We start from the raw sequence: 21,984 nt of genomic DNA, 5'->3' as shown, positions 1-21,984 counted from the left end.
ACTGCAATGAGCAAAACAGTTCTGAATTGTCCTGCTGCTTATCTCTCGCCAACTGTCAATGACAAAGATTGCTGCTTTTTGAAGATAAACACATGCAGCTGACGTTATCTTAAAAATTATTTGCCGGAAGCACGGTGTAGTTTCTAATGGGCTTACTTGTGCACACAACTGGTGCTAGTTAGAAACTGTTCCCAATTAAAACTGTCCCCAATTAAATGGCATAGTGACCCAAATAAACATGATACCATTACACCTGATGTAGAGTTAGGCCATTCCACTCATCAAGTCTGTTCTACCATTCCATCATAGCTGATTTATTGTCCCCCTTAACCTCATTCTCCTGAATTTTCTCCATAACCTTTCACGCCCTGATTATTTGAAAACCTATTAACCACTACCTTAAGTATACCCAATGATTTGTCTGTGGTGAAGAATTCCACAGAATCATCACATTCTGGCTAAAGGAATTTTTCTTTATCTCTGTTCAATGGACATCCCTTTCGTCTCTTTTATATTATTGGCTAGCTTACCTTCCTATTTCTTCTTTTTTCTATTTTTTTTGGTTGCCTTCTGTTGATTATTTAAAAACTTCCCAATAATTTTTGCTATATTATGTGCCCTCTTTTTTGCTTTTATGCTGTCTTTGACTTCCCTTGTCAGCCATGGTTGCCTCATCCTCCCTTTAGAATCCTTCTTCAGTTTCAGGGTGTATCATTTCTGCGCCTTCCAAATTCCACCCAGAAACACCAGCCATTGCTGTTCTGCCATTATCCTTGCTAGTGTCCCCTTACAATCAACTTTGGCCAGCTCTTCTCTCATGCCTCTGTAATTCCCTTTACTCCACTGTAATACTGATACATCTGATGTTAGCTGTTCTTTCTTTAACCGTAGGGTGAATTCTATCATGATCACTACCTCCTTAGGGTTTCTTTACCTTAAGCTTCCTAAATCAATCTGGGGCATTACATAACACAATCCAGAATTGCCATTCCCATAGTGGGAGTTCAACTATAAACTGCTCTAAAAAGCTATCTCAGCATTCTACAAATTCCCTCTCTTGGGATCCAGCACCAACTGGATTTTCCCAATCTACCTGCATATTGAAATCACCCATGATGATCACAACACTGCCCGTTTTGCATGCCTTTTCGATCTTCCCTTGTAATCTATAGCCCATGAGCTGGCTACAGTTCAGAGGTTTGTATATAACTCCCATTAGGGTATTTTTACCCTTGCAGTTTTTAAACTCTACCCACAAGGATTCTACATCTTACGATCTTATGTCACCTTTTTCTAAGTATTTGATTTTGTGTTTCTTTTTCCCAATAGAGCCATCCCACCCCCTCTGCCTATCTGCTTGTACTTTCAATGCAATAGGTATCCTTGAATGTTAAGTTCCCAACTATGATCTTCTTTCAGTCGTGAAATGGGGATGCCCACAACACCATACCTGCTAATCTCTATAACTGTACTACAAGATCATCTACCTTATTCCCGTGTACTGCTTGCATTCAAATATCACACCTTCAGTACTGTATTCATCACCCTTTTGATTTTGGCCCCTATTACACTTTAATTCATCCCACTGACTGCAATTTTGCCCTATCAACTGCCCGTCCTTCCCCACAGGCTCACTACACACTGTTTCTACTTGTGTACCAACTGCCCCATCCTCAGCCCAATCACTGCAGTTCCCATGCCCCTGCCAAATTAGTTTAAACCCTCCCAAAAAAACTCTAGCAAACCTCCCTGGAAGGATTTAGGTGTAACCGATTCTTTTTGTACAAGTCATACCTTCCCTAGATGAGATCCCAAAGATCCAGAGATCTGAAACCTTACCCCCGTACCAATTCTTCAGCCATGCATTCATCTGCAGTATCATCCTTTTCTTACCCTCCCTGGCATGTGGCACAGACAGCAATTCAGAGATTACTACCCTGTACGTCCAGCTTTTGAATTTTCTGCCTAACTCCCAATATTCTCTTTTCAGGACCTTCTCCCTTTTGCTACCTATGTTGTTGGTAGTAATATGTTCACCCTGCCCCTTTAGAATCCTGTGGACCTGATCCAAGATATCCCTGACCCTGGCACCTGGGAGGCAACATACCATCCAGATGTCTCTTTCATGTCCATAGAATCTGCTTTCTGCTCCTCTTGTTATGGAATTCCCTATCAACGCTGTGCTCCTCTTCTCTTCCCCCTTCCACCAAGCCACAGAGCCAGACTTATTGACAGAGACCTGTTCATTGCAACTTCCCCATGGTAAGTCATTCCCCACAACTATATCCAAAGCTGTATGTTTAGTATGGAAGGGAATAGCCACAGGGATACTCTGCACTGGCTCTGTATTCCCTTTCCCTCTCCTACCAGTAATGCAGGGACCTATGTCCTGCAACTTAGGGGTGACGATCTCCCTGTAGCTCCTGTCTATCACCACCTCATTCTCCCATACAAGCTGCAGCTCCACTTCCTCAACACCATTTCTAAGAGCTTCAGCTCGATGGACTTCATGCAGATGTAGTTATCAGGGAGACTGGAGATCTCCCAAATCTCCCACAAGGAACATACCACTAACTCCGGATCCATTCTCAGCACACAAGCTATGTACTAACATTTAAACAAAATTTGAAACTTTCTTACTTGCCTGTGCTTGCCCAAGCCTGTTAAGCCAAAGCTGAACCACCCTAATCATGCTCTGCTTACACCTCTTTTTTTTTTGCCCTATGGCGGTTGCTGCCTACTGAAATAGAAAAAATGAAATGGATCCGAATTCTTTTTAAACCTCTCTTTGCATCACCAATGAATGACCTCTTGCGTTGGTGGCTATTCGCTAAGATAAAAGCCAGAAAGCACCTGAGCTTTTTTAAAACTTCATGCTGCATCACCAATGAACAACCTTTTGCGCTGATTGCTGAGAAAAAAATCTCAGCTATTTTCTGGATTATTTTATTCTTTTAAGAGTTGTCTCAAATAAGCTTCTGCCCTGATTAACCAATTGATTCAATTAACCACAATCCAGTGAATTAAAAATCATTCAAAGGTTTTGAGTTGGCATATCCTGTACTTCCCATTGTGATGGTTGTTGAATGCTTTGGGAATGAGCCTCTGCGCTGCACCATCCTTGGTGCATAGAATACCAAGTGAGATAGTCACTTCATGTCTGACCCAGGTAATTGAAGATGTGGATGAACAGCCAGCGGCAATTCCACATAACTGACCTACTGCAATGTTGTTTGATCTATATGTTCTAATTCTTTCTTTTTTGTTGGACTAGGTCACACTTTATGAATGTCACTCTCAAGGGGAAATACGATTATTGCAGTCTTATGTGGACGCTGATGTATCCTTCAATACAATCACATAATAATGGGTGTGCAGTTGACAATTTATGAGATACAAATTTAGTATGTAACATTCAATGTCTGCAATTTTATAGAACCATTTTCAGCTGGTTGGTCAGCTTTTTGGGAGAAGGGAGTAAAGTCCAAAGGTAGTTAGCAATAGAATCCTAATAAATAACTGTTCCAAAGTTAAATATTCTTGTACTTTTCAGGTAAAAAGCCAGCATTGGGTAAAATGCTTTTAAATGATTTGAACGACTAAAATTTTCATGAGCAGGTAACCAGAGTTCGTAAAAGCTACAGTATAAAGAGAGGTAAACTTGAATGTAACCACTCATTAATTAATGACACCTCTAACATTAGGATGTATACCTCTGGAGAGATTTAAACAAAATTATGCTAGTTAAAATTGTTTTGGATAAATCTCATTCTGGATAAGATTGTTTCCTAGTGCAGTTTGGAGACAATTAGAAAGAGTAAAGGGGCAAAGGTATACTTTGAATTAGATTTCTTTCAGTATTGATATTAACTCTGGAGATGAACAGACAGATGAAAACTTTTACACGTGTGCTTGGACATATGACAGTAATACAAGCCATCCACTCCTGGCTGTGGCAGGATCAAGAGGCATTATCAGAATTATTAATCCTATCTCCATGCAATGCATTAAGGTGAGTAAATGGATAATGTTTCGTAGGTTAGATTTTATAATTGTTGCTCTTGTCTGTAAAACCAAATAATGTAGACGGACTATTCTACTTGGTTAAATGTTAATGATCGTTTTATCCCACTGAATATCTGTGCTAGTGCAGTAAAATTTGTGCTTTTTACTTTTTTAAAATTGCTTTAGTTAAATATGAATTTTTGTTTTCAAGGACAGCAGGTTTAAAATCAAACAGGATTGTTTGATGTTTCAAATAATAGTGATGCCTTTTTAAGAGAGATTTCATTATTTTCTTAGTTACAAATATATCATTAAGTTAGAGCCTTATTGATGTTACAGTGATAAATCTGGCTATCAAATGTTGGCCATAAAATGATGGAATATTTGTGGTAACTCCCGGGGACAATTCTACAATCTCTAGGGACTTGAATGATCTGAGGGAGATGATAGTGGAGACAACAAAGGGCTGCAGATTATGGAGTTCTGATATCTGATGGTGGTGAGCGGAACCTGATAAGGTTATAAATTACATATTGCTCTCTGTAACCCCTTCCACCTTCACTTGGCTCCATCGGACCTGAAATCTTTCGGTATCTGGATTCACCAGTTGCTTCCCTGTTCCTGCCATACCCTTTCCTCACCTCTTTATACTGGTTACTTCCCGTTTTCGATGTCAGCCTGATGCAAACATCAGCCATTCCTTTCCCTCCAAAGATGTTACGTTCTTCCAGCTTATTTTTGGCTCCAGATGCCAACACCTGCAGTCTCTTATGCCTTTTGCAGCAGCCTTGATCTGCTGAAGTCATTCAGCTTTCTGTGAAATGTTGTGATTTATGTAAAGTATAGGGATTAACAAATTAATGAGGGAAGGGTGTATAACTGCTTAATCCATAATCCAGGAAGATTAAATGTTGTAACAAAAACATTTTCAAAGTACCTTTCCCTGATCAGATGTCATTTATTCCTTCACTAATTTACAAACTAATTTGAAATGCTAAAACTTGAATAAAATTTCTTCTGGAAATTATAAAATCATTGGACATTTTCCAATTTCAGGTTGATCAGAACATTTGTAATTTTGAAGGGAATGAATAAATGGGTCACAGCATGGCTTTCAGTAATGCTGTTTTTGATGTTGGATGAAGAGACAATTGTGATGCCTGATATTTCATTTGGAAAGTCAATTTTATTTGCAGAAAGCCTTAGAAATCAATTTGTAAACTTTTTGATGCACATGCAAACAGTTTATTTTTAGTTTAGTAAGTTGCTGTTTTAAAAAGTAATAATAGCCTTTAAAAAGGCTATTATTACTTCAAAGGTTTCAAAGCACGTTTAATGTCAGAGAAATGTAAACAATATACATCTTGAAATGCTTTTTCTTCGTAACCATCTATGAAAACAGAGAAGTGCCCCAAAGAATGAATGACAGTTAAATGTTAGAACCTCAGAGTCCCCCCCAGCTCCCCCTCCCATGCATAAGCAGCAGCAAAGCAATGATCCCACTTCCCCCAGCAAAAAGAGCATCTGCGCCCCACACTGAGCACTCAAGCGTGTAGCAAGACACAGACTTGTAGTACTCCAAAGACTACTCGTTCACCCAGTAATTCGACATACCACTGGCTGGCTCCATCTCCCTCTCCCTCTCCCTCTCCCTCTCCCTCTCCCTCTCCCTCTCCCTCTCCCTCTCCCACTCCCACTCCCACTCCCACTCCCACTCCCTCTCCCTCTCCCTCTCCCTCTCCCTCTCCCTCTCCCTCTCCCTCTCCCTCTCCCTCTCCCTCTCCCTCTCCCTCTCCCTCTCCCTCTCCCTCTCCCTCCCCCTCTCCCTCCCCCTCTCCCTCTCCCTCTCCCTCCCCCTCCCCCTCCCCCTCTCCCTCTCTCTTCCTAATAAGGGAAAAAGAGGTGTGTCTGTTTCACAGCAAGAGGGGAGACATAACAAGTAACTTGCTGATTTACAATGTTAAAAGTTCGTTGCGTCGCTTTTTCTGAGCTCTGTGCTCAAAGAACTCAAGTCTCTGGGCACACAGCTAGCAGCCAGATTGCTGCTTTCGATCTTCTGTCTCCCACGGATTCCCTGCAGAGGCACCAGCCACGCATCCACCTACCTCCAGAGCCACGAAATCCAGGAACTCCGAAGGCGAGCTAATCTTCTAGGCTGTGTCCTTGGTATATCGAATAACAGCCAGTGATGAAACCTTAAGAACGGGTCCCATTCCTGTAAAGAACCAAAGTCAGCGTGTAGCTCCACGTCAGGTTCTTCAAAAGAAAGGGAAGGATAGAGATATTAAAGATAGAAATAGAGCTGTTTCCAAAGATGCAAGTGAAGCAACCATTGTCTCCTTAGCTCCACCCACAGGTTTTTACTTTTAAGAAGTAATTATTATTCATGTAAATGAAATTGACATGGCTGCCTTCCCTCTTTATTGATTATAGCATTATGTTGGACATGGTAATGCCATCAATGAGCTGAAATTCCACCCAAGAGAGCCAAATCTTCTTCTTTCTGTAAGCAAAGGTAACTGGCAGATAGCTAGCTTATAAACTAGCTCTGTTTTAAATTTTCTTGTGCCCTGTACAATGGTGGAATTAATATTATATCTGAAATTTATTTTGATTGCTATTTGCAGTTTCAGCAATGCTACTGAATCTGGATATAGACTTGAATATTAAGCCAAGAATTGGATATTATATCTACTTGTACTGAATTGTTCCTGCAGTAATGTGCCTGTTGATAGCTGTAGAAGGTCTGAAATGTTGGTGTAATTGTGGCAAGGGGAAGGGAAAGGGAAAGTTGATTTGGGGAAGAATAAATTGAAAATAGTTTTTATGTGAATGGTTTCTAAAATTATATTGAAGAAGTAATGTTTTCAATCTTGTGTATTTCCATCTTTAAGTATAAACTTACAGTGAGTAAACTATATTTTGTAAAGGAGAGTTTAGTTATTTAAAAAAACTAGAGTACACTTCTCAATGATTCAGGGCACTTGTATTAGGTTCTGTATGTTTTCCTCTATTCCATCCTATTTTCTGCTACCGTATTGTTAAAATAATTTCTTCTGCATCAGTTCTTGCATTTAGCCTCCTTTGTCTCTATCTTAATTTGAAGGCCTTGCAGTTATACATTCACAAATGCATAGAAATCATGTTATCTGATGCAAAGTTAAATATGCTTCACAATTGTAGATTACAATAACATTGGGAAATGTTTGCATGTTTTGTTAAGACATATGATTGCTTGAGCCTTTGGCTTATCAAACTGATAAAACTGCAGTTTCTATGAAAATCCGCCTGAAGCTAAATGGAATCTGTTTCACATTAGATCATGCTCTAAGGTTTTGGAACATCCAGACTGATACTTTAGTTGCAATATTTGGAGGTGTGGAAGGACACAGAGATGAAGTCCTGAGTGCAGTAAGTGACCAATGATGTTTTATGCCATTGTAATATTTAGCTTTTGTTGCTAACTTAAAAGTTCATTAAGGATTTGTCTAAATATGTATTTGTATATGTAGAAAAGACATGAGTTTTTGGCACAACCTAGACTCCTATGGAAACACAAAACATAAGCTGTATTGAATGATAAAGAAATGTTCTGGAGTTTGCATTTGTTAATGATTGCATCATCTTGAGATCACTGTTTTGTCTGATTTCTAAATGCTACTTATTGCAAGGTGTTCTGTTTTTTTTAAACATGTGTTTTCCCTTGCCATGGCATTTTGGTAAGGCATTTAAATGGGGCATGACTAAAAAGTGTGGAACATGGAACTACTGTATGCTTGTTGGAGTTGTAGAGGTGCAATTAAAAGATGTTGCTTAGAGATTTGTTTATGTCTGAAGGAATGTTGCTTAGATGTTAGGAGGTAGGGCTAGGATGGTGGAATGACATTCAAAATTAGCTAGGAGGTTTGTACAAAAAATGCTATAGAACAAAATCACCAAAATATAGTCTGGTTTGAGGATAAACAATGTTACTTCTGAAACATATGGCAAGACATATTTAAGTGGGTTATTAGGAAAGCTGGTTCAAACAACTTCCCAATACAAAATAATAGTTATCGGGTAAGGTAGCAAGTTCAAGTGAAATTGTGTTTTAAAATGAATTGATAATCAAAGGTGGAAAATTCCTTCTCAGTGAGGAGTGTGAAGTAAAAAAATACTTGCATTGAGGTTCATTGATTTTATATAGGGAACTATGGAACCATACAGCAAGATCCTACAAGCAATAGTTCAAAGTAAATTTGTTATCAAAGTACATATGTCATCATATACAACACTGCGATTCATTTTCTTGTGGGCATACTGAATAAATCCATAATAGAGTAATAACCATGATAGAATCAATGAAAACCCCCACCAACTTGGGCATTCAGCTAGTGTGCAGAAGACAAAAACTGTGCAAATACAAAAGAAAAAAAGAAATCAGAAATTAATAAGCATTAAATATTGAGAACATGAGATGAAGCGTCTTTGAAAGTGAGTCCATGGGATGTGGGGGCATTTCAATGATGAAGTGAAGTTATACCCTTTGGTTAAAGAGCCTGATGGTTGACAGGTAAGATTAATTCCTGAACCTGGTGTGGGTCCTGAGGCTCCTGCACCTTCTTTCTGATGGTAGCAGCGAGAAGAGAGCATATCCTAGGTGGTGGGGCACTCCGGTGATGGATGCTGCTTTCCTGCAACAATGCTTCATGTAGATGTTTTCAGTGGTGGGGAGGGCTTTACCCATGATGGACTGGACCATATCCACTACTCTTTGTTGGGTTTTTCATTCAAGGGCATTGGTGTTTCCCTATCAAGCTCCGATGCAGTCAGTCAATATACTCTCCACTACATATATATAGAAGTTTGTCAAAGTTTTAGAGGTCATACTGAAACTCCTAAGGAAGTAGTGGCACTACCATGCTTTCTTCAGAATGGTACTTGTGTGCTGGGCCAGAGCAAGTCCTCTGAAATAATAACACCAAGGACTAACTCTCCATCTCTGATCCTCCGATGAGGACTAGCTCTTGGACCTCTGGTTTTCTCTTCTTGTAGTCAATAATCAACTCCTTGGTCTTGCTGACATTCAGCAAAATGTTGTTATGGCACCAGTCCACTGATTCATTGCCACCTTTGAATTGGCCTATGACAATGGCCAAACTTGAATATAGTATTGGAGCTGTGCTTAGCCACAGTCATAAGTGTAAAGTGAATAGACCAGGGGCTACATACACAGCCTTATGGTGCATTTGTGCTGATGGAGACAGTGGAGGAGATGTTGTTGCCAATCTGAACTGACTGGCGTCTGCAAGGGAGGAAATCAAGGATCCAATTGCATCAGGAGATATTGAGGCCAAGGTCTTGGAAGTTTATTGATTAGTTTTGAGGAGATGATGATATTGAATACTGAGCTGTAGTCAATAAAGAGCATCCTGAGGTATGCACCTTTGCGGTCTACATGTTCCAGGAATGAGCCAGTGAGATAGCATCTCCTGTGGACCTGTTGCTCTGGTAGGCAAATTGGAGCAGATTTAAGTTGCTTCTCAGGCTTCATCACCAACCTCTTAAAACACTCGATCACTGTGGAGTCAGAGTCCTGCTGAAGGATCTCAGCCCAAAACATTGACTGTACTCTTTTCTGTAGATGCTACCTGGTCTTTTGAGTTCCTCCAGCATCTTGTGTGTGTAGTTCATCACTGGATATTAGTGCAATTGGATGACAGTCATTGAGGCAGGTTACCATGTTTTTCTTGGGCTCTGGTATAGTTGAAGCCTGCTTGAAGCAGGTGGGTACTAAAGACTGCTAAAGCGTGAAGACCTCAGTGAATATTCCAGAATAGGTTTTTAGTACTTGGCCAGGTACCCCATCTGATGCTTTTCATAGGTTTATCCTCCTGAAGGCTGTTCGCGTGTTGACCTCAGGATTATCGGTGGCTGTGGGAGTTCATGATGGTCCCTCTATGTTTTGACAGTCAAAGCGAGCATAAAAGGTATTGAGCTCATCTGGAAGCGAAGACCTGCGTCACCTATTTCGCTTTGTTTAACTTTATAAGATGTAATAGTATTCAATTCCTTCAATGGTCAAACATCCTTCATTGTTTCAAATTTAGTCTGGAATTGCCAATTCACCCATGAGATGGCCTTCCAGAGATCGTACCTGGACCTCTTGTAACATAGTTGGTCACTAGACTGGAATGCCTCTGATCTGGCCCTCAGCAGATTGCAGAACTCATGGTACATCCAGGGGAAAACCGAATGATTTTGTGGGAATACACTCATCTACAACTGTTAATGAAGTCCATGACAACCATAGAATATTCACTCAGATCCACAAATGAATCCTTGAATGTAATGCAGACCACTGACTCAAAGCAATTCCATAGCTGCTCTTTGCCTTCCACAACCACCTCTTTGTCCTAATCACTGGGCCTTTGCTCTTTGGTCTCTGCCTGTAGGCAGGTAGGAGAAGGACAGCCAAATGATCAAATTTACCAAAATGGGGTCTGGGAATGGAACAATAGGCATTCCTTATCTTAGTATAACAGCGTTAAAGTGTTTTTGGACCTCTGGTGCTATAGGTTATATACTGACCATAATTGAGGAGGGCTTTTTCAAGCAAGCCTGGTTGAAGTCCCTGACTGTGATTTGAAATGTGTCGGGATAAACTGTTTCTTATTTGGAGACAGCATCATGCAATATCATGAGTGCTTGATTATCATCGGCCCTTGGTGATATGTAAGTTGCAGTCAAGATTACAGAGGAGAACTCTCCAGGTAAATGGAATGGACAGCATTTGACAGTTATGTGTTCAAAGGTTGGGGAACACGAGTTCGACAAAGCTACCAGATCAGAACACATCAAGGATTTATCATGAAACACAGCCTCCATCTTTTGTCTTTTCCAAATCAGTAGTTCAATCCATTCTGTAAACTTGAGAAACCTTCTGGTCTGTTCACTGTATTTGGTGTGCTATCATGTTCAGACATAGAACACAACAATCCCTCATTTCTCTTTGATACAGCAGTCTTGCCCTCAGTTCTTCAATTTTGTTTTCCAATTGTAAGCAAATTAGTTCAAATATGTACTAGAACTTTGGAAGAGCCTCTCTCACATTGCCGTGAGTTGTACCATGAGGTGCTTCGGTACTTGAATAAAAGGATTTGAGATCTACGTTTAATGGCTCATCTGATATATTCCATTTGTGATTATATTGAGATATTAGTTATGATTATGTGCTCAAGATTCTGGAGGGAAATGTGAATCCATGGCTTTTATATATCAGTGCTTTCAGTAAGTTAAATTCAGTCTTGGAAATCTGGTATAAAAGGCTTGTCTTTTGGTAGACAAGATTCTGCTCTTCCATTTAATGTCTTGTATAATAAACAGAAATTGAACATTTATTTTGAAATGTAATAAATTTTGCAGGTGCCTAATGGCAAACAAAATGTTCTCCATTAAAAATATTTGAAATACTCAATAAAATATGTTAGGTGATCCATTGAATGTTTTCATCCTGTTTACCTTCATTTGTAGGATTTTGATCTTCTTGGTGAGAAAATAATGTCCTGTGGTATGGATCATTCCCTTAAATTGTGGCGAATCAATTCTGAAAGAATGTTAAAGGCAATTAAAGCATCAAATGAATATAATCCAAGTAAAACGAACAGGTAACATATTTCAACCTTTTGTTCTGTTCATAACATGACTTCCAGATTTTGTGACGACAAATTTATCTAAAATGAAACTGCTCGTTATGTTTCTGCTGCTTTGTCAGTTAGGAAAGCTAATCTTCAAAAACATGCAGCGCAAGTTAGTCTGTGTGTATCTTTAAAAAAAAATACAGCTCCACTCCAATGAGTTTGTGAAAGATTTAATTTCTAGTATCTTTGGTTTGAATTTACAGTTCGGTATATTATAAAGATTGCAATCTCAGTGTCAATTTCCCATTCAACTGATGTCATAAGAAAACTTTTCTCTTGCATCTGCCTATTCAGAACGTTGTTTCAATTGAAGTATTTATTCAATTTTATCAATAACACCTTCATGCATCTTGAAAATGAAATTGCAATGCTACTTAATTCTCATTGAAATGAGCTGACTCACAATGCCAGTTATCAGCCCTGGGACTTCTAACAAGCACATTGTTCAGTTTCTAATTACCTCTAAAATATTTGATTGAACCATACTTGATCTGAAAAAAAGTTAGACATTTATCTGTAATTTTTTATTTCATAACTATGTCTACTTCTGTGTTGTACATTTTGTTTAAGTATTTGGATTAACGACAGGTACAGTCGTTCATGATGTTCTTGTAAACAACTCTTTGTATTTTAGTTCTATTTTGGAAGACCTGTACAGTGTAGGAAAGAGATTTAAGACTGTACATGATTTGACATAATTTTTAAAATTTGTAACTGAGCTATTTGCTTTTTAAAAGTAATTTTTGATTCCTGGATTGTGATGTGTGGGCTGATTTCAACTTGAATCATGTTAGGGGAATTACAGTTGGCCTTGCTATGCCCTATTGAAAAACCATTAAATCAACTCCTTATTATCATATGTACAGGTGCAATGAAAAACTTAGTTGCAGTGGCCTCACATGCATTCACAAAAATAACACAAATTTGACATACCGTAGATTCCGGACTACAGAGCGCACCTGATTTTAAGCCGCTGGCTCTAATTTTAGAAATAAAATCATTTTTTTAATTGTAAAGGCCGCATCGGATTTTAGGCCGCACCGGATTTTCGGCCGCAGGTGTCCCACGTTGTAATATGAGATATTTACACAGAAAGATATTACACGTGAGGATTTTTTTAACTTTTAATTAAATCCATATGGTAACAAAAACAAATACATATTGCAAATGCTTTTTTTCGAACCGTGCCCGTACGCGGCTACTTTTAAATATACGTTGCGTATACTTCTTTACTGAACAACATTCCAATATCTCCTAACGACTGGTAAAAAAATATATATATTGCAGCCTACCAGGAAAAGTTATTGATACCTTTAACTTAAAAGCAGAGTTCGCTCAGATCCAAAGCCGCTCGCGTAATGCGCTCCCTCCCTCCGTCCCGTTTCATCGCAAACCGGCATTTTCCCACAAGACACCGCGAAACCGGGTGTGACGTCATAGCATCCCGCGATGTAGTACAGAAAACAAATATAGTTAAAACTAAGTAGGCAGCACAATGCTTCGAGTGTTTTCCATGTTGATGAGGGTGAGTACAAATGACTGATTTACAATAATTTAATTGTGAAAGTGCGCTTGATTTATCGTACAATTTCATTGGACCTCTGTGAACTACTCATCAATTTTATTGGTCTACTGTTACGAGGCAAAATGTTTACGAGGCGGCATGAAAAAAATCATGCATTAGCCGCTTCGGATTATTGGCCGCAAAGTTCAAAGCTGTTCAAAATGTGGGAAAAAAGTAGCGGCTTAAAATCCGGAATCTACGGTAAGTTATACACAATTTTTACAAGAAAGAACATAAAACAAAAAACATCCAGTTTAGTGCAAAGTGGTCTATTGATAGGCAAAGGAATAGTGTTTGTGGAAACAAAAGGAGATACTATCCAGCCTTAATTGTGGTCTGTATCAGTAATAAGGGTGTTAACAATAACTGGACTTCTCCAATCCACGATTTTCTTCCTTCACCCCAAACCAGCCTTGGAAAAACAAAGCACCATAGTCTATTTGAGACTTTTGTAATTACCTCAGGTAACACTTGATTTCATTATCTTTAGCTATAGAGAAAATGGTTTATGAAACATATTTCAAACATATGGTCTTTGAACATTTTGACAATAGACCTTGTTACTATCTGTTGATTAGGGTCAACCATGGATGCTGTGTCCCAGATGTCTAAGTGATAAGCAAGCTAGGGTAGTACAATATGGAGAGCAAGCTGTTGCCCATGTAGCTGGCTCCCCCTCTTCATGCATTTGATGAATCCAGAGACTAGTACAGATTGTTACCAGCAGTGTCACAGGAGTTGCCAGTCAAAGTTGAACTCAGTGGAGGACTGCCTTAGAGACTCCAGCTCTGGACTTTTCCTCAGGGTTTATTCTGGAAGCTTTCTCCATGAATGGGGATAGCCACAAAGCAGCAGAAGTTTGAGATCAGAGTTCCCCTTCTAGATGAGCTGCTGACTACAGCTGATGAGCCCCATCTGCCCGAAACAACTGGCTTTAAGGTGTCATTAACCCACCTTTGCCTCTTCTATCAGTAGGAATGGTTCTGTTGGGCTGAATAGCTAAGTCACTTGTGAAGGCCAGGAGCTGGACTTGGTTGTCAGAGGTTGTTTGAGATGCCAATCATTGAGCAAATGAGGGAGAAATTTATTATCATTAGCACAATAGTTTGAAGCAAGTTAAGGAGTCTAACGATTGATGGCCTGCATTGGGCTTTATAAGAAGTAATTGCAGAGATGACGGATTCATTGCTTGTGATCTTATAAGATTATGAAAAAGTACTGATGACTTGGAGAATATCTTTAAGTAACCCCTCTTTAACAAAGGAGCGAGGCAAAATTCCTGAAAACTGTAAGCCATTTATATTAACATTTATCATCAGAGAAAATTATCTTATTATTGAAGTTTGTAACAATGTTTAGAAACTTGATACAAATAAGCTGAGTGTGGCTTCATGGAAGGGAAATCATTGTTGATAAATTTGATAGACTTTTAAGAGTTAAGGTTAGGAGAGATAAGTGAAAGTAGATACAGTAGATGTGGATTTCCAGATAATATTCCATAAAATGCTATGCAAGATATCAATTTGTGGGAGTTAGGCAATATATAAAATCAGTGGAAAACAGTTGAGCTAACTGAATCATTTTCAGGCTGATGAGTTTTAACTAGCAATATTTCACAGGGATCAGTGCTAGGACCTTAACTATATCTAATCTGCATTAATAACTTGGATGAAGGAGTTGACTTCATTAGCCAAATATGCACACGTTACATTTTTGGACAGGAAAGAAAATCGTAATGAGGAAGCGGTGCTTGAAAACAAAAGGCAAATTGACTAGATTTTGGTTAATGGAGTATATTTTGGGAAAATAACCGGTGAGAAAAAATAGTAGTATTTCTTTTAAAGTGAGTGAGACTGCTGTACAGAGAAATCTGTTCTCAGTTGTAGTCAAACAGCACAGAAATGGTACCAAAACTGCACAACAGTACTCCAAATTAGGCCACACTAATGTCTTAAACAGCTTCAGCATAATATCCCATCTCCTGAACACAATACTTTGATTTTTGATGGCCAATGTGCCTTAAGCTTTCATTGTGACTGTGATGCCAATTTCAACAAATTATGGACCTTTATTCCCAGGTCCCTCTGTTATATCGTACTCCTCAGTCCCCTACTGTTCACTGTGTAGGAGCTACCCTGGTTGGTCCTAGTGTTGTGCAACACCTCGCACTTGTCAGCATTAAGTTCAGTCTGCCATTTTCAGCCTGTTTTTCCAGCTGGTCCTAATCCCACTGCAAGCCATGATAGCCTTCATCACTGCCCACTACACCGCCAATCTTGGTATCATCTACAAATTTGCTGGTCCAGTTGAGTAGATTATCATCCAGATTGTTGATATTAATGACAAACAACAATGGAGCCAGCACTGATCCCTGCAGCACTCCACTAGACATGGGCCTCTAAACATCTCTAGCTAATATTGTTATTGTAAATGTTTACCCTCCAAATACTGATATGTACACCAGGCTTGAGAGGTTTTCATTCAACATCACGTATTGTTCAATTGTCTATCTGACATTAGCTCTAAGATGTTGGAGTCTCAGTAACAGTAATGCTATTGAATATGAATGAAATATGGTTCAACTTTGATATGTATGAAGTGGTAATGGATTGCATTTGTGTGGCATGAATTTTGCTTTTGACAAAACAGAATATTGTCCAGATCTTGCTGTGTGCATGCATGGATTGCTGCTTCTTTTGTGTGTTACAAAGCACACAATGGCAGATTCAAAGAAGGTAGAACAATATAGCACAGTGCAAGCCCTTTTGTCTATGGTGTTGTGCTGACTTACGTAAATCTACTTCATGATCAGTCTAAGCTGTCTCTCCTAAACAGATGATAAACCTCCATTTTTCTTATATCCATGTGTCTAAGAGTCTGTTAAATGTTGTTATTGTATCAGACTCTACCATTATTCACAGCAGTATATTCTAAATTTCCACTACCTTCTGTGTTTCTAAAAAAAACTATCTTAAACCTCTAAAGAAGTGGTTCCCAACCTGGGGCCCATGGACCCCTCGTTTAATTGTACATATCCGTGGCATTAAAAAAAAAGGTTGGGAACCCCTGATCTAAAGTTTCCTCCAATCACCTTAAATGGATATCCTCTGCTATTGGTCAGTGCTTCCTTGGGAGGAAAAGTGCTGACTGTCCACTATCTGTGCTTCTCATGATCTTATACAGCTCTATCAAGTCACCTCTCATTCTCCATCAATCCAAACAGAAAATCCGTACTTTCCTCATAAGATGTATTCCCTAATCTGTCATTAATGTCGCAATTGGCCAGATTTTGTGAATAGAATGTATGTGGGTGTTTTTCTACATCATAGATGTACCAGTGAGTTAACTGCAATAGCTCGGTCAGGGCCTTCGTACGTTCTTACATGTTTTTGGTGCTGTGGCCATAATATTAGGAGCCATAAACTTTGAAGATCAAAAATTGCAGGTGCTGGAAATTGAAGTGTGTTACGTACCCCGTAACTGGGTCACTTACCAGCAAAGATAGAGAGGTCCGTTGGAGTCTGATGGTACTATTTTTAAAAGTCTTTATTTATAAAGGGGCACAAAAATAAGATTAATACAAACATTCAGATAATATACGTCATCAATACTCAATCTAAAAGCGCGGGTATAATAATAATAATCAATAAGAAATAAGCTCTGTCGTTGTCTAGGGGATAATGTATTGTCCGATGGAAATATAAAGTTCACTCAGTTCATGCAGGCTGCGGCCTTTGGGTTTAAGAGAGACGGTTTTAAACTTGCCCGGGTCTTTTATGATGTCAATCCGTTGAGTCGGGGGAGTTGGTTCCCCGTTGTTAGTTCAAAGTCTTTTTCTGTGGTATCAGCCACCAGCTCCCAGGCAAGGGAACTGAACACACGTGGCTTCCTTCAAATGGCTTCCCGCTATTCCGGGATCGCTAGCGTGTCTTCTGGTGCGTCTGAGGGGGCTGTTCCTACAGCCCCTCTTTTATCCTGACTTGCAGGGTTGTAGATGTCAATCAGGTTGGGGGATGATGCAATCTCTCCCCTTCACCCAGCCCACTTTGCCCGAAGGCAGTCACATAGCAAAGGATCGCAATCCACAAATGTGTCTTCAAGAGACAATGGATATGTCTCGTGACTTTACATTGCCGGGGAACGAGGCATTTTTGCACATCTCTCTCTTATTTCCTGGGTCCCCTGACCCAACCCAATAGTGCTCTTGCAATTCTCACAAAGGAGGGGGCTGCGGGCATAACAAGTGAAAATGGAAAATACTGGAAATGCTCTTCACGTCAGGTAGTATCTGTGGGAATGTTTCTGGTCAAAGCTATTTCATCAAAATTGTTTGTCATGTCTGAAGCCCTTGGGTATTTCTTGCCATTGAGGGTTGGTAGAATTAGTTAAGGATTGGTTTTGTCTGAAGGTGCTTGCACATGCTTTAACATTTTGCATTAGTTCTAGGTTGTTGTTATTATTGAAGATTCAGATATTTAGGCTGTGACACCTCAATACCAAAAACAAGTTTAAGAAAAAATATAAATTTTCAAGTTACTGAGGTCATTGGGATTCTCAAATCCAAGTGACAGTGACAATAATCATTAGGCTATCATATTCCTTAGCATTATTAAACAAGTTAATACTTGCTTGCCAAAATCCCTTTCTTGGCTACTTTAGATCAGAGATGGACCTTTTATTTAAATAAAAACGATCTCTTTGTATTGTAGGCCATTTGTGTCACAGAAAATCCATTTTCCTGATTTTTCCACGAGGGATATACATAGGAATTATGTGGACTGTGTGCGATGGCTTGGAGATTTGATATTGTCAAAGGTAAACATTCTGTTCCAGTTTTGTCTCTGTGATAGGTAATTCCTGAACTAAAAGTAGACTTTGTTAGATTGCTGTTGCTCCAGGTTAGAAATTGATACATAATAGTGGAATGGGTCTACAAAAGGAGGTGCAGAAGTCCTTTTTGGGGAAAAATAAACCTGGTTTCAGCAATGCAGAACTTGGAGGTTTCTGTAATGCATTAGATGTTTACTGCTGCTTGAAAGCCATACTTTAAAATTAATATTATGTGTGTGGAATTCTAAGACCTTAACCATTTTGTTTTTGACAAGGGTTGAATGTTTAATCAATTCAGCAATATGAATGAGATCCACAAACTAATTATAGTTGTGTTCACTGTTTTAGTCATGTGAAAATGCCATTGTGTGTTGGAAACCGAGCAAAATGGAAGATGACATTGATAGAATAAAACCAAATGAATCGAATGTGACAATACTGGGAAGATTCGATTACAGTCAGTGTGACATCTGGTACATGAGATTCTCAATGGATTTCTGGCAGAAGGTAAGAATAGAGTCTACAGAAAGGTGGTGTATTCCTTTAACTACTTTCACTCTCAGTAAATAGTTGGCTGGCTGTAACCCTCCCAAGGGTTTTTGACCTTTTTGAAATTATTTCAATGTTTATAGAAGACAAAAGTGTGAATAGTATGGTGGAGAAGATAATTAATATGCAAGTATGGCTGTCCCTTTGTACTAAATTTGCAATATTAGCAGATGATTGGCCTTTTGTATTATTTGCTTTTACTGTTCTTAGCATGCATTGCTGCCATTAATTACTGAATATTGAAGTTTTGATTTCAAGCTAACCATGAAGTAATATTTGTATTATCAATTATGTAGAGTTTATTGTTTAAAAACTTTTTAAACCTTAAACTATTGAATTATTGAAATATAAATTTCTTTTTAAAGATGTTAGCATTGGGTAATCAAGTTGGAAAACTCTATGTGTGGGACCTCGAAGTGGAAGATCCTCATAAGGCTAAGTAGGGATTATTTCATTATTTTATAAAAGACACACCAAAATCATGTCAATGTATAAGGCTCTTCATTTATTTTGAAATTATAACTTGTTTTCTGTGGGTCTGCTTTCAATTGTCATTTTGGTTAGACTTGTTTGACTCATAAAAACAGAGCCTGTTGAAAACAAACAACGCACACACATGGTGGAGGAACTCAGCAGGCCAAGCAGCATCTATAGAAAAAAGTACGGACGACGTTTCGGGCCAAAACTCGTGGGTTTTGGTCTAAACGTCGAATGCACTTTTTTCTATGGATGCTGCTTGGCCTGCTGAGTTCCTCCAGCATTTTGTATGTGTTGCTTGGATTTCTAGCATCTGTAGATTTTCTCTTGTCTGTTTAAAACAAATTTCATTTCCTCCATTTTACACAGATTTGTAATTTATCCTTATCAATGGCACAGCATACTGGCTAACACCCTTCGAAAGACTTTGCTAGTGCTTCACATATTTGCTTTTATATAGTTAAAATATAGTTTTATATTGTTAACTTTTAAGTAGTTAAGTCAAGCACTAGTACGTACTTTGGATGACTGAAGCTCAGATTTTCAGTGTTTACCTCTGATTTATACAATTGGCTTTGGAACATGCAAAGAGGGGAAATACTAACAATTATGCAAATCATTTATAAATTCTACTGTAACAAACTGCTATTCTTGATATGCCAGATAAATTTTCAACTGCTTTCTGATCTTACTGTGTTTTGTTTTAGATGCACTACACTGGCTTATCCAAAATGCACTGCGGCTATACGGCAAACCAGTTTCAGCAGAGATAGCAGTATACTCATCGCTGTTTGTGATGATGCCACGATTTGGCGCTGGGACAGACTTCGATAAAAGGAAATAAATTAAATGTTCTAATTCATGTACCAAAATACAAAAAGGAATTTTCTCAGCTTGTTTTGAAGAGTTTTTCACTTTCTTTATTGAATCTTCTGTCTTTGCAGATCTGCTCATGCAAACTGTGCAGTTACTTGACTTTTTCCTTTGTGCTGCTTGTGCATTTATTCTGTCAATAAATATATATTTTTATATATTGTCTGCCTGTATGAAAATACTCTTGTTAAATCTTGGATGATTTCACCTGCAATTACAATAAAACTGGTGTAATTACATTCAAAGCCTAGACCACTTGAAGAGTTGACTTTGCAGCAGTTAATGTTGAAAATATTTTTTCTTCCGTGATGTCTTTGCAATGGGCAAATGATGTGTTGAAACCAACAAAATACAGACCAAATGTTGGGATTTGACTGGGCAGCATTGGGGGTGATAAAGATTGAAGTTATTAAAAAGGTTAGCTTTTTGTCACATGTACATTAAAACCTAATGAAATGTAATTTTGCGTCAAATCAAATCAGTGAAGATTGTACTGGGCATGCCACAAGTGTCACCATGTTTCCAGAGCCACATGGCATGACCACAACTCACTGACTCTAACTAAACAGCTTTTGGAATGAGGGAGGAAACTGGAGGAATCCCACCATCACAGGGAGAATGTACAAATTTCTTACAATAGTGGAAATCGAACTCCAATCTTACAGCTGACGCTGTGATGCGATTACGCTAATCTCTATGCTACCGTGCCAATAGACTGATATCTCTGCCATAAATTTCTTTGATTCTGATAAATCCATCTGAATTTGTATCCTTCCCTGCTCATTACTAATTCTTCTATCTGCTTAGTTACAAAAATGGCCAGATGATTTGCAAACACAAAAGAATCTGCAGATACTGGAAACCCAGAGGAACTCAGCAGGTCAGGCAACATCAATGGAGAGGAATAAACAGCCATTGTTTCGAGCTGAGACCCTTCATCAGGACTCCGGAGGAGGAGGATTTGCACCTCACTTGGCAAATGGATTCTTGACTTCCTAATCAGGAGACTACAGGCAGTAGGAATTGATGATAACATCTTGTTGACAATCAACTCAAGTGCACCTGAGGGATGTGTGGTTAGCTCATTGCTCTGGTCTCCACACAGACAACTGTGTGGCTAAGTACACGTCCAATTCCATCTATAAATTTGCAGATGACACCACTGGATGGTAAAATCTAATGATGATGTGGGTCTCCTTGATTGTCTGGTTGGGTGGTGTTGCAATAACAACCTTGCACTTGATGTAAGCAAAATCAAGGAACTGATTGTAGACTTAAGGAAGGGGATATCAAGAGAACACGCATCAATCCTCTTTGAGGCCTCAGTAGTGGAAAGGGTGAGCCACCACAAGTTCCTTGGTGCAACATCTCAGAGGACCTATCTTGGGCCCAACATAATGATGCAATCACAATGAAGGCAAGCCAGTGACTGTACTTTGGAGTTTGAGATCTGGTATGTCACCAAATTTCTACAGATGTACCATGAAGACCATTCTGACTGGTTGCTCCACCATTTGGTATGGTCACACCAATGCAAGGAATCAAAAGGCTTCAGAGGATTATAGACTCAGTCAGGGCTTTACCATTGGCACTAGCGTTTCCCCCCCCCCCCCCCCCCCCCCATCAAGGAGATTTTCAAAAGGCAGCATCCATTATGAAGGACCCTCACCATCCAGGATAGGCCCTTTTCTCTTCACTACCATTGAGAAGGTACACGGGCCTTAAGACCAACACTCAATATTTTCCGAAGTTTCTTCTGGTCTACCATCAGATTCCTGAATGGTCCGTGAACAGTTAACTACCTCGTGATCCCCTTTTGCACTACTTATTTTCTGTTTTTGTAATTTTCAGTAATCTGTTGGCCTACATCAGAGCTAAGGCCCTCCTTTGGTCAGGGTCAAATATGGTTATTGCATCCTAGTTGTGTATGTGATACGCAAACCAAGGCAGTACAATATGGAGAACAAGCTATTGCCCACACAGCAAGCTACCCCTCTCCATGCAGCT

General features: G+C 39.1%; 1 protein-coding gene across 2 annotated transcripts in view; it reads left to right on the top strand.

Moving 5' to 3' along the window:
- Positions 1-20,133, top strand: part of eed (embryonic ectoderm development) — a 32,665-nt gene extending 12,532 nt beyond the window's left edge. For both annotated transcript variants that reach the window (XM_073043413.1, XM_073043414.1), the window contains exons 4-12: positions 3,275-3,340; positions 3,887-4,012; positions 6,439-6,520; positions 7,325-7,416; positions 11,518-11,651; positions 17,958-18,063; positions 18,427-18,585; positions 18,993-19,066; positions 19,812-20,133. In XM_073043413.1, the coding sequence (XP_072899514.1) occupies positions 3,275-3,340; positions 3,887-4,012; positions 6,439-6,520; positions 7,325-7,416; positions 11,518-11,651; positions 17,958-18,063; positions 18,427-18,585; positions 18,993-19,066; positions 19,812-19,938 (966 nt within the window). In that variant the 3' untranslated portion in view covers positions 19,939-20,133. The remainder of the gene's footprint in view (positions 1-3,274; positions 3,341-3,886; positions 4,013-6,438; positions 6,521-7,324; positions 7,417-11,517; positions 11,652-17,957; positions 18,064-18,426; positions 18,586-18,992; positions 19,067-19,811) is intronic.
- Positions 20,134-21,984: the final 1,851 nt, after the last annotated feature.

This window comes from Hemitrygon akajei, chromosome 4, assembly GCF_048418815.1.
Source record: "Hemitrygon akajei chromosome 4, sHemAka1.3, whole genome shotgun sequence".
Lineage (NCBI taxonomy): Eukaryota > Metazoa > Chordata > Chondrichthyes > Myliobatiformes > Dasyatidae > Hemitrygon > Hemitrygon akajei.
The sequence above is the reverse complement of the archived record's forward strand: the minus strand, read 5'-3'. Positions and strand labels throughout refer to the sequence as shown.